The sequence below is a fragment of the Piliocolobus tephrosceles genome, chromosome 3 (assembly GCF_002776525.5).
Source record: "Piliocolobus tephrosceles isolate RC106 chromosome 3, ASM277652v3, whole genome shotgun sequence".
Lineage (NCBI taxonomy): Eukaryota > Metazoa > Chordata > Mammalia > Primates > Cercopithecidae > Piliocolobus > Piliocolobus tephrosceles.
Genome location: NC_045436.1, coordinates 6,482,934 through 6,499,816, shown reverse-complemented (window position 1 = coordinate 6,499,816; position 16,883 = coordinate 6,482,934). Strand labels below are relative to the sequence as shown.

Here is a 16,883-nt window from a genome sequence, read left to right as displayed (position 1 = left end):
TCTAGAGATCAAAAACACTGTAACAGACATGAAAAATAACTTTGATGGGCTCACTAGTAGACTGGACATGACTAAAGAAAGAATATCTGAACTCTTGAGGATATGTCAATAGAAACTTCCAAAACTGCATAGCAAAGAAAAAAGAGACTGGATAAAAAAGAAGGAACAGAACATCCAAGAACTGTGAGGCAACTACAGAAGATGTAGCATGTGTGTAATAGGAATACCAGAAGAAAGAGAAGGGAACAGAAGAAACATTGAAAGGAATAATGACCGAGACTTTCTCCGAATTAATGTCAAACATTAAACCACAGAGCCAGAAAGCTCATAAAACACCAAGCAAAATAAATATACACACACAGAGAACATTACACCTAAGCATATCTAAACTGCAGAAAATTAAAAGATTTAAAAATTTTGAAAGAAGCCAGAGGGGAAAAACTTCCTTATAGAAGAACAAAGGTAAGTATTATATCTGACTTTTCCTGAGAAATCATCGTACAAGCAAGAAGAGAGTGGGATGCAATAATTTAAATTGTTAAGAGGAAAAAGAAATCAACCTAGAATTCTGTACCCAAACACAAAATTATTCTTCAAAAGTGAAGGTGAAATAAATATTTTTTCACACAAGCAAAAATTAAGGACATTTGTGCTCAGTAGACCTGCCTAGCAAGAAATGTTAAAAGTTCTTCAGAGAAAAGGAAAATGATATGTTAGCAACATGAATCTATATAAACAAAGGAAGAGTACTGAAAAGGAATAAATTAAGATAAATAAGATTTTTTTCTTATTCTTAATCACATAAATAATTTGTTCTAAGTAATAGTTCAGTTACATACACTTATGTGTGTGTAAGTTTATGTATAAGTGAAATGAGTGGCAGCAATGATGCAAGGGACAAGAGGGAAGAATGAGGGATATTTTGTTATTATAAGGTCCTCGTACTACTCGTGAACTGGTATAATGTTATTTGGAAGTGGATTTGGATAGTATAATACAAACTCCAGAGCAACCACTAGAAAAAGTAAGAGAGAAATATAAATGGCATGCTAAGAAAGAAGAGAAAATTGGCATTATATAAAGTCCTCAATTAAAACCACAAAAGGCAGTGAAAGAGTAGAAGACAAACATAGAACAAACAACAAGGACAGCAAATAGAAAACAGTAACAAATATGGTAGATATTATTCTAGTTATTTCATTAATCACTGTAAACATCAGTGGTCTGAATACACCAATTAAAAAACAGTTTGTCAGAGTTGATCAAAAAAGAACCAACTGTATTTTGTATACAGGAAGCCCACTTTAAACATAAAACACATATAGACTGAAAGTAGACAATGCTGATACTAATCAAAAGAAAGTGGGAGTAGCTATATTCATTTCAGATGGAGCAGACTTCAGAGCAAGAAAAGTTACCCAGTTTAAAAAAAAAAAAAAAAGAGCATGACATAATGAATAATAAAGAGATTAATTATCCAAGAAGGGATAACAATTTTGTTTTTGTTTGTTTGTTTGTTTTGGAGATGGAGTCTCGCTCTGTCACCCAGGCTCCCAGGTTCAAGTGATTCTCCTACCTCAACATTCTGAGTAGCTGGGATTACAGGTGCCCACCACCACACCCAGTTAATTTTTGTATTTTAGTAGAGATGCGGTTTCGCCATGTTGGCTAGGCTGATCTCAATCTCCTGACCTCTGATGATCCGCCTACCTCGGCCTCCCAAAGTGCTGGGATTACAGGCGTGAGCCACTGTGCCCGACCAGGATAACAATTCTTAAATATATATGTGACTAACAGCACAAAATATATGAGGCAAAAAAAAAAAAAAAAAATACAAGGAGAAGTGAATGAATTCAGTATGATCCTCTGTCAGAAATAAACAGACCCAGCAGGCAGAAAATCAGTAGACATAGTTGAATTCAACAGCACTATTACTTAACTGGATATAATTGACATCTATAGACTACTCATTTAATGGCAACAGATGACACACTCTTCTTAAACTCACTTGGAACATTCACCGAGATACAGACCACAGTCCAGGCCAGAAGATATATATTTACACTGTCTGCTTTTACCACAGTGGAATTAAACTAGAAATCAATAACAAAAGTAGCTGGAAAATTCCAAAATACTTGGAGATTAAACAGCGTACTTCTAAATAACAAGTGGGTCAAAGGAGAAATCTTAAGAACAATTAAAAGATATTTTGAGCCAAATGAAAAAACAATCAAAATTTGTAGGATTTTGGAGGACAGCCACTGAGTCTGTGGACATTGCCCCAGAAGCAGGAACTATAGCATCCTCTCCTCTTCCACTTCTCATTACAACCAGTAAAGGCTGTTCCTATCATAAGAAAAAAAAATTGGGGGATGCAGCAAACACAGTGCTCAGCAAGAAATCTACAGCATTGGGCCGGGCGCGGTGGCTGAAGCCTGTAATCTCAGCACTTTGGGAGGCCGAGATGAGCGGATCATGAGGTCAGGAGATCGAGACCATCCTGGCTAACACGGTGAAACTCCATCTCTACTAAAAATACAAAAAAAAAAACTAGCCGGGCGAGGTGGCTGGCGCCTGTAGTCCCAGCTACTCGGGGGGGTGCTGAGGCAGGAGAATGGCATAAACCCGGGAGGCGGAGCTTGCAGTGAGCTGAGATCCGGCCACTGCACTCCAGCTCAGGCAACAGAGCAAGACTCCGTCTCAAAAAAAAAAAAAAAAAAAAAAAAAGCAATTTATAGCATTGAATGCATATACTAGAAAAAAGGAAAGAACTAAAATCAATCAACTAAGTTTGCATCTTAGGAAACTAGAAAAAAAAGAGCAAACTAAGGATAAGAAAAGAAATCATAACCATTAGAACAGAAATGAATGGAATTAGAAACAGGAAGTCAGTAAGCTGTGTCTTTCAAATGATCAATAAAATTGGTAGACTGGGCTGAGCACAGTGGCTCACACCTGTAATTCCAGCACTTTGGGAGGCCGAGGCGGGTGGATCACAAGGTCAGGAGTTCAAGGCCAGCCTGGCCAATATGGTGAAACCCCATCTCTACTAAAAATACAAAAATTAGCCAGGTGTGGTGGCATGCACTTGTAGTCCCAGCTACTTGGGAGGCTGAGGCAGGAGAATTACTTGAACCCAGGAGGTGGAGGTTGTGGTGAGCCAAGATCGTGCCACTGCACCCCAGCCCTGGGTGACAGAGTGAGACTCCATCTAAAAAAAAAAAAAAAAATTAGTAAACTGCTAACCAGGGTAAGGAAAAAGGGAGAAGACACAAATTATATTACATCAGAAATGAAAAAGGAGACATCACTACAGGTCCTGTGAACATTAAAAGCATAATAAAGAAATACTGTGAACAACTCTATGCTCTCAACTCTGATAACCAAGATGAAATGGATCAATTCCTTGAAAGATAGTCTGCCAGGAAATAGTCTGAATGGGCCTATCTATATTATAGAAATGGAATCAATAATAGCCTTCCCGAATAGAAAGCATGAGGCATCGATGGATTTACTAATAGATTCTACCCAATTTTTTTTTTTTTTTTGAGACAGAGTCTTGCACTGTCACCCAGGGTTGAGTGCAGTGGCATGATCTCAGCTCACTGCAACCTCCGCCTCCCAGGTTCAAGAGATTGTTATGCCTCAGCTTCCAAAGTAGCTGGAATTACAGGTGCTCACCACTACACCTGGCTAATTTTTGTATTTTTAGTAGAGACAGGGTTTCACCACATTGGCCAGGGTGGTCTCAAACGCGTGACCTCAGGTGATCTGCCCTCCTCGGCCTCCCAAAGTGCTGGGATTACAGGCGTGAGCCACAGTGCCCGGCCTCTACCAAACATTTAAGGAAACAACTTTATCAATTCTCTGCAATCTCTTTTGGAGAACAGAAGCAAAGAGAATGCTTCTCAGCTTATTCTGTGAGGCCAGCATTATCCTAATACCAAAACCAGGCAAAGACAAGGAAACTACAGACCCATACCTCTTGTGAACATAGCAGAAATCTTTAACAAAATATTAGCAGATCATACCTAACTATTTAGAAAAAGAATTATATACCATGACCAAGGGAGATTTATCCCAGGTGTGTAAGGCTGATTTAGCATTCAAAATCAATTGTTGTAATTAATGACATCAACACCTGCTCATGCTAAAAATAACTCCCAGCAAACTAGGAATAGAAGAGACCTTAAAGAACATGTAGAAAACTCTACAACTAACATCATACTTAATGCTGAAAAACTAGAAGCTTTCCTGCTAAGACTAGGAACGGGGTAAAAATGTCCCCTCTCACATCTTCTTTTCTGTATCACACTAGAAATCTAGCTAATGCAATAAGAAAAGAAAAAACAAAAAAAGGCATACCGCTTGGGAAGGAAGTCAAAATTGTCTGTCTTTGTTTACACATAAGATGGTTGTCCATGTAGATAACCTGAGAGATTTGACCAAAAACAAAACAAACAGAAACAACTCTTGGAACTAATAAGTGAGTATAACAAGGTTGTAGGATACAAGGTTACTATACAAAAGTTAATCACTTTTTTATATACCAGCAATGCACTAGTGGAATTTGAAGTTAAAAACAATGCCATTTACATTAGTATTCAAAAAGTGAAATACTTGTAAATCTTAACAAAATATATGTAAGATCTATAGAGGAAAACTACGTAACTATGATGAAAGAAAATTTAAAAGAAACTAAATAAATGGGAAAATGTTCCATGTTTATAGGAAGACTCAATATTGTCAAGATGTTGGTACTTCCCAAATCAATCTATAGATTTAATGCAATTCCACTCAAAATCCCATCAAGTTATTATGTAATAGTCAAACTGATTCTGAAGTTTATATGGAGAGGCAAAAGTCCCAGAATAGCCAACACGGTACTGAAGGAGAAGAATGAAGTTGGAGGACTGATGCTGCCTGACTTCAAGACACTGTAAAGCAATGGTAATCCAAGCAGTGTGGTATTAGTGAAAAAACAGACAAATCAAAGTAGAGAGCCTAGAAATAGATCGACTGTCTTCAGTGTGCAGTCGTCCTTCAACATCCATAGTGGGGATTGGTTGCAGGACTCCCCATGGGCACAGATGCTCAAGTCCCTTATATAATATGATATAGTATTGGCATATAACCCACATCCTCCCATATACTGTAAATCATTTCCAGATAACTTATAATACCTATTATAATTTAAATACTATGTAAATAATTGTTATACTGTATTTAACGACAGTAGTAATACAGTATAATGTAGTAATAATAATGTCATTAATGGAATAATGATAAGGAAAAACAATGTCAGTACAGATGCAACCATCCATTTTTTCCCAAATATTTTTAAATTCATGATTGGTCGAATCCATGGATGTGGAACCCACAGATACAGAGGGCTGACTATATTCAACTGACCTTTGACAGAGGAGCAAAGAAAATAAATCAAAAAAAGATCCTCTTTTCAACAAATGATGCTGGAACAACTGGATATCTATTCACATGCAAAAAAAACATGAATCTGGATATAGACCCTTCTACACCCTTCACAAATATTAACTCAAAATGATCACAGACTTAAATGTAGAATGTAAACTATAAAACTCCTAGAAGTTACCCTAGTTTGAGAAAATCTAGATGACCTTGGGTATTGCAATGACTTTTCATATACAACACAACATCCGAGGCGTGATCCATGAAAGAAATAACTGATAAGCTGGACTTTGTTATAATTTAAAACTTCTCTGTGAAAGACACCGTCAAGAAAAAGAGAAAACAAGCCACACATTGGGAGAAATATTTGTAAAAGTTATATCTGATAAAGGACTGTTATCTAAGTTACAAAAAACTCTTTTTTTTTTTTTTTTGAGACGGAGTCTCGCTCTGCTGCCCAGGCTGGAGTGCAGTGGCCGGATCTCAGCTCACTGCAAGCTCCGCCTCCCGGGCTCCCACCATTCTCCTGCCTCAGCCTCCCGAGTAGCTGGGACTACAGGGTCCCGCCACCTCGCCCGGCTAGTTTTTTGTATTTTTAGTAGAGACGGGGTTTCACCGTGTTAGCCAGATGGTCTCGATCTCCTGACCTCATGATCCGCCCGTCTCGGCCTCCCAAAGTGCTGGGATTACAGGCTTGAGCCACCGCGCCCGGCCAAAAAACTCTTAAAACTCAACAATACAAAACAAACACCCAGTTTAAAAATCAGCAAAAGACCTGAACAGACACCTCACCAAAGCAGATAACAAATAAACACATGAAAAGATATTTAACATCATATGTCAATAAGAAACTGCAGAGTAAAACAACAATGAGATACCTCTACACACCTGTTAGAGTGGCCAAAATCCAAAACACAGACAACACCAAATGCTGACAAGGATGTGGAGCAACAAGAACTCTCAGTCATTGCTGATAGAAATGCAAAATCATACAGGCACTTTCGAAGACAGTTGTAGATTTCTTATAAAATTAAGCAGATTCTTACATACTATTCAGCAGTTGCGCTCCTTGGTATGAGTTGAAAACTTAAGTCCACATGAAAACGTTTGCATGAATATTTACAGCAGCCTTATTCATAATAGCCAAAACTTGAAAACAGTCAAGATGTCCTTCAGGAGGTGAATGGTTAAATAAACTAGTATATCCAGACAATGGAATACTCTTCAGCACTAAAGAGAAATGAGCTATCTATCAAGCCATGGCAAAGACATGGAGGATACTTAAATGCATAACACCAAGAGGGAGGAATAGGCAGAGCACAGGGGAATTTTAAAGCAATGAAACTCCTCTGTATGATATTGTAATGGTGGGTACATGTCGTTACACTTTTGCCAAAACCCATTGAATGTACACCACCAAGAGTAAAGCTTAATATAAACGATGGATTTGGGGTGATAATGAAGTGTCAATATGAGTTCATTGATTGTAACAGATGTACCATGCTGGCGGAGGATGCTGATAGTGGGAGGAGTTATACATGAGTAGGGGCAGGGAGTAAATGAGAACTCTACTTTCCAACCCATTTTGCTATGAACCTAAAACTGCTCTAATAAATAGACTAAGTTTTTTAATGTTGTGTGAGGAAGGTTTAGCCTGAGAAAATACAATATATTGTTGATTTTTAATAATTGTTAAACAATTTCTATTCTTTGCTGTTGTTTTTCTCTGCCACTGGTCTTCACCTGTTTTTCTGTTTGTTTTGGTTTTTGAAACAGGGTCTTGCTCTGTCATGAAGGCTGTAGCGCAGTGGTAGATCATAGCTCACTGCAGCCTCAAACTCCCAGGCTCAAGTGATCCTTTCCCCCCAGGCTCTTGAGTACTTGGGACCACAGGCACATGCTACCGCGCCTAGTTAATTTCTTTTTTCGTAGAGCCCTGTGTTGTCCAGGCTGGTCTCAAACTCCTGGCCTTAAGCAATCTTCCCACCTTGGCCTCCCAGCCTGGACTTCACCTGTTTTGTTCACAACTATAACCCTGCCACCTAGTACAGAACCTGGCATATTGTTTAAAAAAAAAAAAAAAAGAAGCAACAGTAATAGCTTCGTTCTGAATTAGTATATTCAGTGATGTGTTGGGTACTGCTCTAAGTACTTTACATGTGTATGCACTCATTTAAACTTCACAACTTTGAAGTAAGTCCTTATTCCCAGTTTACAAATGGAAAAACTAAGACACCAGGAGGCCAAGCAACTTGCCCAGATTTACATCGCTAGTAAGTGGTAGAAATGAAATTAGACCCCAAGCCATATATCTGAGTGTTTGCTCTTCACCCACTTATACCACCTTTCCTTAAAAGGCGGTCCACAAATATTTGTTGATTGGGTGAATGAATGAGTGAATGAATATGAGTGAAAGAATGAAATGAAAAGGCAACTTTTAATATAATATCATTAGTACATTTTTATTTTAAAACATGTTCATGCACAGTACCCAAATGTTCATTATTACTAACAGATTATACATTGTAGTAAAGTCATATGGTGGAGTATTATACAGCAGTGAGGAAAGTGAGTTACAAGTACATATAACAGTGTGTATGATTCTCGTGAGCATAATGTTGAGCAAAAGAAGCCAGACCCTAAAGAGTATGTGTTCACTGTTCCATCTGTACCAAGGACAGAAGAGGCACGTTAGAAGTCAGGATGCTGGCAACCCTGGGTAGAGCTGGGAGGGCACCAAGGGGGGCTTCTTGGAAACAGGAGTGTCCTCCCCTTCATCCGGTGCTGGTTACGTGGGTGTGTTCAATTTGTAAAAGTTATTTGAGCTATACACGTATATGTGCACATTTTTTGATTGGTAAATTCTACTTTAATAAACAGCTTTTTAAATGGCTAAGTTAGAAAAAAGGGTCAAAAAGATAAATAAGAGGTTGAAAGTATATTTGCCCAAAACACTTTTTAACTGTAGGTGTTTTTTGGAAACAGTGCTATGAGTAATTTTCAGTTTCATTTTTAAGAGCTCTTAGGTTTTTCAGATGTAATAAAATTGTCACATATTACCTGTGTAATTCCATTTCTAAAACATGATTAAAATGAACTTACCCCAAAATCCACATATGCTCCCACTCAGCATGAGTTGGTCGTGTGGGTGTTGGCCCCTGACGCGTGATGTGAAGGACACCAGCCCACTGGCTGTCCTGCTTGCCCTCCTGACTTTAGTCACAATCTTTCAAGCCTCATAGGATGTCTCCAGGGATTTCTAATCAGTGTTTTGTGTTTTTCTTACATTTTTATTCCCTTTTCCAGGCTGAACAGTCCAAAGAAGAGCAGAAGCAAGGTTTGAATGCAGAGAAGTTGATGAGGCAAGTTTCCAAGGACGTGTGTCGGCTCCGGGAGCAGAGCCAGAAGGTGCCTCGGCAGGTGCAGTCCTTCAGGTGAATAGCCCCATCCAGGACAGCTTTTGGGTTGCCCTCATGTGGTCTGATTGTGTAGGAATTCACCTCAATGCAGTGAAAGTTAATACTAGGATCTGAGACAGAAATCCTGTGTTCCCTGCCTTGAATATGTAATTTCCCATTTGCACCTGAGGTGATAAATGTGACTGGCAGAGTTAAAGGCTGATGAGAGCCTAACTCCCCTCCAGAACCCAGGGTGTCCCCAGCTCTTAGTAGCTGTTAGCACATCTCATTGGACTATTCTGACCCAGGATACAAAGGCACAGAAAACTCGGGGTTTTGTTCACTCATTTCACAGACATTCTTTGGGCAGCCCCAGAAACCTTGCACCTTGTCAGGCCCTGAGATGCGGAGGCTAAGAACATGTGTGTTCTGCTCTTCTCGGGGGCTCTAGGCTGTAGTGGGGACAGGCAGGTAACCAGGTCATTGCAGTGCATGTGGAAAGAGCTCACTAAAGGTATGGATAGGGACCTGTGAGAGATGTGGGAGGAGCCTCAATTCGTATGGGGCAGGTGCTGGGGCTGTGGTCACCAGCGGAGGAGACTATGAGAGAACCCATCATGGAAGGATGGCTGCAAGCTCCTTAGGCACCTAGGGGTGGCAGTTTTGAGTGGGACATTGAGGCAGGAAGAACAGCACGGACAGAGGCACAGACCTTAGAAGTCAGTGCCAAGCTCTGGCGCATAAGGAGTTGCCAGCTGGTGAGCCTGTCTGGGAGAACTGGGCTCAAACTGCACAGGCCTTGGAAGTTGTGCAGAAGAGGCTTCCACCCGTGGTTTTTGATGGGGCAGCCAGCAGGGCTCTCCATGCACAAAACCAAATGATGGGAATGGGTTCTATGTGGGGCAGATACCAGGCATTGTGGAGAGTGGGCTGGGGAGAAACGGGTAAGGGTGGCCTGTGAGGTTCATGGGAGGTTCATGGGGGGCAGTGGCTGTCCTATGGTGCCAGCGCTTGGGATGGAGAACGCTGGGGAGCAGGAGTGTGGGGAGGGTGCTGACCTCTGCCATGGCACACCAGGCAATGCCAGCAGGCCAGCAAGGTAACCATGACCAGCAGACAAGTGAAAATAAAAATCTAAAGCCAGGGTTAGGGGTCAGGATGGAGATGAAAAAATGGGAGTGCTCATCTTCAGTGCACTGGTCTCATCAGTGGAAATGGACCAGACATCCCAGAAAATGTGAGGTGACTGGGAAAGGAGGCCTGGTGGGCACCAGTCACTGAAGGGCTCGCCCCAAAAGAGATACTAGAAGGAATGGCTGAGAGGTCAGAGGAGAACCAGGAGCCTGGGGCTGGAGGATGGGGAGAGGAGATTGATGGAGAGAACTGAAAAGTGCACCTGGGATCCCTGGTGAGCACAGCAGATGTTTTCAGCCCCGTCGGAGGGAGCTCAGCCAAAAGGTTTGCTCCTATTGGGTTTTTATTTGGTTTTGGTTGAAGAGTCTTTGGAAAGTGTTTAGGTATAAAGGGGAGAAGCCTGGAAGAAGCGAGCGTTTTTGAAGTGTGGGGAGGCCAGGTCACGTGGTGGAGCAGGGACAGCTATGGCACGCTGGGGTCTAGTGCCAGGCGGGAGGGCAGGGCCACGCACCATGTGGCAGCAGCAGTGTGCCTTAGTGGGCTCACAGCTCCTTCATTTTTAGGCAGCATCTTGTAGTGGAGAGGTTTTTCCGCCCTCTTTTCTGCTAAATGATCACATTTGTGGCTTTCAGGGAGCGCCACTCCTCGGGTTTTAGAACTGCAGGTGAGGGGAGTCCGTCCATGCCCCTGGTGCTGTGGTCACTTAGAGAGTAAGCAGCATGCCTGGCATGCAAAGTCACACAACTAGCCGTTGTTGCTGAAGCCCGAAGCAAAGAATCCGTGAACATTCCCAGCTTCCCTTAAGATCCGAAGCCATTATATCACCGGGCAAGTGATGAGAATGATGAGATGGACAGAGTGAGACGGACCGCGCTGGAAGCGTGGGATTTGCACAGCTGCCGGTGCCTGGCCTGGGGTGGTGAGATCGGGCAGCGGTGGGGCCTGGAGCGTTCTGCCCAGCACCACCCCAGCTGCTTATTTCACCTGGAATCAGGAGCCTGATCGTCCCTGGCCTTCTACTTTTTCAAGAGAAGTTAGAAATCAACAATTGTATGTGAAATATCTCAAATGCAGGCACTGGCAACTGGTTCGGGTATTTTTAAACACCGCAGTTACCAACTGCGCCTTACGGCCTCTGCTGACATCACGCCCACACTCGGGCGTTTTTCGTTCTTGTTTCCCTCTTCTGGAGGTGAGCAGATGTAAAGGACACTGCTTGCAGCAGTAGCTCGCTCCAGTGTCCGGTGTTTCCACTCCTCCTCTTCTCCTCTGTCCTTCCTTAGTCTTCAGAACATCCTCACCTCAGCTCTGGGTTCTAGCCTGCGCCTCCTCCCCATCTAGACTGTTCTTTCACAAAGGAGGGCCAGTGCTTGATGCTTCAGCTACCAGTGTGCCCCTTGCATGTCGTATGCCCTCAAGAAGTACGCGCTGACGGCATAAATGTACGGTGTGAAGTTCTGTAGGAAAATAGACGTACTGTTTGTCTCTTTTTTTTAAGTACTCTCCTCACCTGAAAACCACTCTGCCCTGTCTCAGCCTCTCTGCTGCTTCGGGACCAGGGCAGTTACTGCCTTTCAGATAGTGAGTTCCTCCTTCTCCTTTCATTTGAGTCGTGGTGTCACTCATCAGGTTGTCCCTGCCTCAGCACGGTATCGATTTTAAAGACTTCCTGGTATTATGTACTTTTCTGTGAGGTTACTGAGAAGTTGCCATGTAGGATTTTGGGCCTTTTGAGTCTTCCACTGCCTAGTTTGCAAACACCCATCCTAGACCAGACCCTACTAGTTTAAAAACTGTCTTCTGTTGGAAGTTCCCTGAAGGGAACTTACTGGCTTGGTCCATGGGTGACTTCCGTGAGCCAGAGCTGCTGTTCTTGATACCGTCCCTTTAGCAGGCAGAGACTCTCTTGATTTTAAGTGGATGGAGTTCTGCTTAAGGAAAAGAGCTTCTGCCTGTGCTTGTAGAGACATCACTGCACTGCAGGTCCTGGGGACTGTTTTAATGGTCCCAGAGTATTTTTAGCATCATATTTAAGTTAATTTATTTCTCACCCTAACTCTAGGGAGAAGATTGCCTACTTCACCAGAGCAAAGATAAGCATCCCGTCGCTGCCGGCTGATGACGTGTGATTACATGGTTTAAGAAAGTATTTTGTCAGCTGTTCACTTTTTTAGGGAGGGTAAAAGACTGAAGGTTTGTTTTTTTTGTTTTGGTGTTTGGTTTTTGGTAACCTAACTGTCAACTCTTGAAGAACTTTTATTTCACATCAGATTTTCAACATTTTAATTTGTAAAGTATCTTGAGTATAATTTTTATGTGCTTAAACACGAAAAAATCAGATTAAGAAAAATGGGATAATCTGGTACACAAATGTTGCCCAGAATGTGCGCATTGCCAGTGGGCTTTATTTTGTAAAAACGGAATGGCGGCCGTACTACCCCACGTGGGTACTGTTGAGCCGACTGTCGAGAGACAACTTGGTTCAGCAGGTGGTCTTGCTTCTCCTTTGTGTTCCTGTGAGTAGGCCGTGCGGATGGCAGCAGCGCCACGTGGTGTCTGTGCGCTGGCGAGGAGAAGAGCGCTTTCCATTTGGAGGCAGTGTGAGCAGTCGCTGGGGTGCAGCGTTCCAAAGTCCACCCAAAATGGATGCTGCGTTCATGGCCATCACCTGTGCGGGAACACCTGGTTTCCTTAAAACAATTTCCTTTTTGTCCTTTTATATTTTTCTAAAGAAAACAAAAATATAAACTACCAAGTGCTCTTAAGAATAAGCATACAAAGGAGCACTGCTCTTGGCTACACTAAAGATCTTGGGATTCATGACACTGAGGGCCAGGAGAGGAAAGAACACCAGCCATGTAGAGATACAAATAAGCTCCTCAAATGAGCAGCTGGTTTGTCTCACTCAGCCTGAATTTGCATAAGTGTTCAAATGTGAGTTTCTGGCTTGCACCAGTGTTTTGCCCTAAATCTAAGGATGGTGCCAAGTGGTGGCCCTGTGTTCTAAGGACAGAGAAAGCTGGAGGTGTGGAGAGAAACGCATCGGCACTCATTTGGTATAACCAAGAAGAGGGGAAAAGATGTCTTGATAGAATGAAAGTTGCCAAAAACAAACGAGTTTATCAAGAGATTTCTAACATTTAGTAGAAATTACTTCATAGCTCTCATTTTTAGGGGGTTCTATCTATAATTTATGGTAAATAGTTCGGAGGCAAAGGGAAGAATGTGGCTGGGGGGATTATTAATTTGAAGTATAAGCTAAATTGTTTATAAAACGACTTTTGGATGAACAAGTTTAGAGAGAGAAACTGACTGATGTGTCCTCCAGTTTAGAATTTCACCTCACCCAACCCAGGCACGTCTTAAAAAAACGTATCCTCAGTGCAGCTCTGCCAGCATCAAGCTTTTAAAGTATATAGTATTTAGACCATTGAAACCATAGTTATTCCTCAGAAACAATTTGGGGTTAGCCATCTAATATAGCAAATAAAATAGATTTTTTTTACAGAAATCCAAAATTGTCTTAAAGGAACCCCTTAACAAAAAAGTTGTGTTCCTAAGTTAGAATGCTCACTAGCAAGAATTTTTATTTTCTTGAAAGCAATTGTATATATTTTGGAAAGTTCATGTTATTGGAATCGAAGTTCAAATTAAGCAACTTCTGAGCCTAGAACTTTATTTTTTCCTAAATGTCCCACCACTTCACATACAAATTTCTTTGAAGACATAACTGGACATGGCAGACACTACTTTGAACAAAAACCAGCCTAGTGAATTGACTGAGTACAGTCCTTTAAGACTGCCCAGTTCATTCTATTAGATGACTAAGGAAAACTAGAAAAAGAATACAGTTCACCCTTGTCAAGGTCAAATGTGAAAGACAGAAGTTTATTTAACGTAGATGTAAATGAAGGTGAGCTGTTTTCAGCGTCTTAGTTTGACCATGAAAATGTCTATAGAATTATGTGTAGTTGTTCTGTACGATGTTATTTTCTTCATTTATTTATTTACAGTCTTATTTATGTTCTGTTTAATATATAGTTTGATTCTGGCCATTTTAAATATTTGACACAGAAGAGACTATATTGGAATATTTACAGCTTTATAAGTCTTTCATCAGATTAGCTGTTGACTTTTTGTAATACAAAAAGTTTCAGACAAGTATTAAAGAATAAAATCTGTCTCAGGCTGGTAGTTAGCAGTTGTGACCAAGATGCTTTTGGTTGTTGTATTTCACAAAATTTCCTCATTTCTAACATGAGAGATGAACTTATTTTAATATAATCCTTTTTCTACACTTTAAAAGTCAGCAATAGTGTTATGTATTTATAGGCAGCTTTTAATAATCTTGTCATATTTGTACTAACCCAAATGATTCACAGTGACAAAACATTTTAATAACTTGATCACAAAACCATATGGACAAATATGAATTTTAATATTATAAATACTATTTTTAAAAGGTAGAATTTATTCGCACAGGGTAAAAAGAATGTAATATTTAGTTCTCAAGTTTGAATTATCATTATATTATTACAATTTTGTATATCAGAATCTTAAGTGTTACAGGTACAAAAAGGATATTGCTAGCCAAATGAACAAAGTTTAGTTAAATCTCTGTAGCATGCAAATCAAATAAATTAAAATTTTTTGCTATTGCTTTATCTATATTGTATTAAATATCAAAAGCTCAGGACTGAACTTAATATTTAATCAGGTTAAATTCTGAACATGTTTCTGTTTTAATTTGTCTTGTTTGTAAACGTATGCAAATACATCACATAGATTAACTTTGGTTTCTGCACTTTCCATGTGTTTGTGGGTGGAAAAAAATTCAGTCGGTTTTTAAAAAAACAAAAACAAAAAACAAAGCTACATATTGCCTAATAGTTTATTTCAGTGTCGTTTGTTGTTCAATTTATTTCCCTCATTGGCACAGACACACGAGTTTCCTGGAACCATGTACCAAGCAAATACAAAATATTTCACGAAGAAATCCCCAAGCCAGCAGTTTGTGATGAATAGTTCTTGTTGGAACTATATGTATTGCTGATAAAAAAGGATGAAGTCTTATCATTGTGCAAATAAAATGAAGGGCTCCAGAATATGTGCTCTGTGGTCGTTCCGCCTGGGCTGGCAGGCGTGCTCCACGGAGAGGCAGCCATCCCAGGAGGTTCTGTACACGCACACAGCAGCCCTGCCCTGCCATGCCCCCCACAGACTGCTCAGTGCCAGGGAAGCCAGAAACGCTGCGCAAGAAATACAGAGCACAGGATGCAGAAGCACGTTTGTGTGCCGGAGTCTGCTTGAATCATCCAAAACACAAGATCACCCTCCTGCTTCTGACATAGTTTAGAAGATGTGACTGAATGTGGCTGCCTTTTGAAAAAAGGTTCCATAGAGACACTGAGGTCTCTGATTCAGGAGATGATGTGTCTTCACCTCTAAAACATTTAAAGAGCTCATCATTATTTTATATAATAAGACGTCATGCATTTTAAATAAATATGCAGCTCAGGCTTATTATACTAGGTTATCTTAAACACCTGAAAGAAATCAATGATCTGCCAAAGGATTCTGCTCCATATGAATAACACCTTCAAAGACACATACAGATCAATGTTTTATTTACCACTTCTGTGCAATCACTATTTTAAAATTGAGAACACTCATCCACAGGAATGGGTGTCATTACTATTAAGTCTTGATTGGTTTTGGTCTCAGAGTAGAAGATAAAACTAATTTACCAGTCTTGGAAAGAAACTATAGTTTAATAGCCACAGGAAAAAATGCATTTTCGAAAATCAGAAGCACAGTGAGATGACTAGAGCGGGACCTCCTACCAAATCCAGTGTTGAGCAAGCGTCTCCTGAACAGCAGACTCTTGTCCTTTCGGGCTTAGTTTTTCAGGTTGATGTTTCTCGTCTCCAGTTGATGATGATGATCTTGCATTTGCGCCACTGCATAGTGGCCCGAAGCTAGGGGAGCGTGGCTGGAGCAGGCTGCACAGTTGAGCAGACACCCTCCCAGTAGAAGAGAAAGTCCAGCAAACCAGCCCAGAAAGAGGGCCTCCCCAAACTCCCACCTGGGGACAAAGTCTGGGACGTTCTCATCCCAGAACTCCTGAACCGTCTTGTGGGCAACCCAAGAGACAGGAACCAGGGCTATGATTCCCGAGGCCCAGGACAGAACTCCTCCCAGGATCAGCAGTCGCCTCTTGAGATCTCTCTGACCCTCTCCAATTCTCAAACAGTCCAGGCCAAACCCAGAGACCAGCAGGCCCAGAAACCCCAGCCCGTTTGACAGAAACATTAAGATCCTGGAGACCCTGAGTTCAGCAGGCAAAGCCAGGAAGGAGTCAAAGTCCTTGCACTGCATCCCCACTTCCTCTTGGGTGACACAGGTTTGCCAGAGTCCCATGGTCCAGTTTTCCATTTCATTTAAGTCCAGGTTGAGGTTCTTCCAGTGTGGCAGGTAGTTTGTAAGACAGGATAAAACCCATCCCAGCAAAGATAATGAAACTCCAGCTAGTTGAGCCACAGTTCTAAATACTAAAGCCATTATAACGTCCTGAGAGCTTCAACCAAACTAACTCCTGTCCTTCGGTTGCTGTGAAAAGAAGTGTGACCCTTGTGTTATAACTTATGAAGCTCAGAAATATTTCTTCATTGTGTATATAGGAGAATTCTTGCCAGAGTTGCTATTGTTTGAGTCCATGTTGAATGGGTTTCAGAAAAGGATAGGGAAATAGTGCCACAAACCAGTAATGCCAAGGTGTGGCCAAGATCGTGTTTGTGTCCTGTGGGCTGGATTTTGCAGAAAGCAGTTTGTCACTGAAATATAATTAAGTGGTAATAATCCTCCCTTCATTGTTAAGGTTAAAATGGCTTTCATGTTATTCCCAACCTTTCTAACAAAGAATTA

At 41.2% G+C, this 16,883-nt stretch overlaps 2 protein-coding genes across 2 annotated transcripts in view; one reads left to right on the top strand and one right to left on the bottom strand.

Moving 5' to 3' along the window:
• Positions 1–14,749, top strand: part of WWC2 (WW and C2 domain containing 2) — a 209,906-nt gene extending 195,157 nt beyond the window's left edge. Inside the window, exons 22-23 of the mRNA XM_023221024.3 lie at positions 8,734–8,861; positions 12,022–14,749. Of these exons, the coding sequence (XP_023076792.1) occupies positions 8,734–8,861; positions 12,022–12,088 (195 nt within the window). The 3' untranslated portion in view covers positions 12,089–14,749. The remainder of the gene's footprint in view (positions 1–8,733; positions 8,862–12,021) is intronic.
• Positions 14,384–16,848, bottom strand: CLDN22 (claudin 22). The gene has a single exon (XM_023221025.3). It carries the CDS (start codon positions 16,518–16,520, stop codon positions 15,858–15,860), a length of 663 nt encoding a protein of 220 aa, XP_023076793.1. The 5' UTR covers positions 16,521–16,848; the 3' UTR covers positions 14,384–15,857.
• Positions 16,849–16,883: the final 35 nt, after the last annotated feature.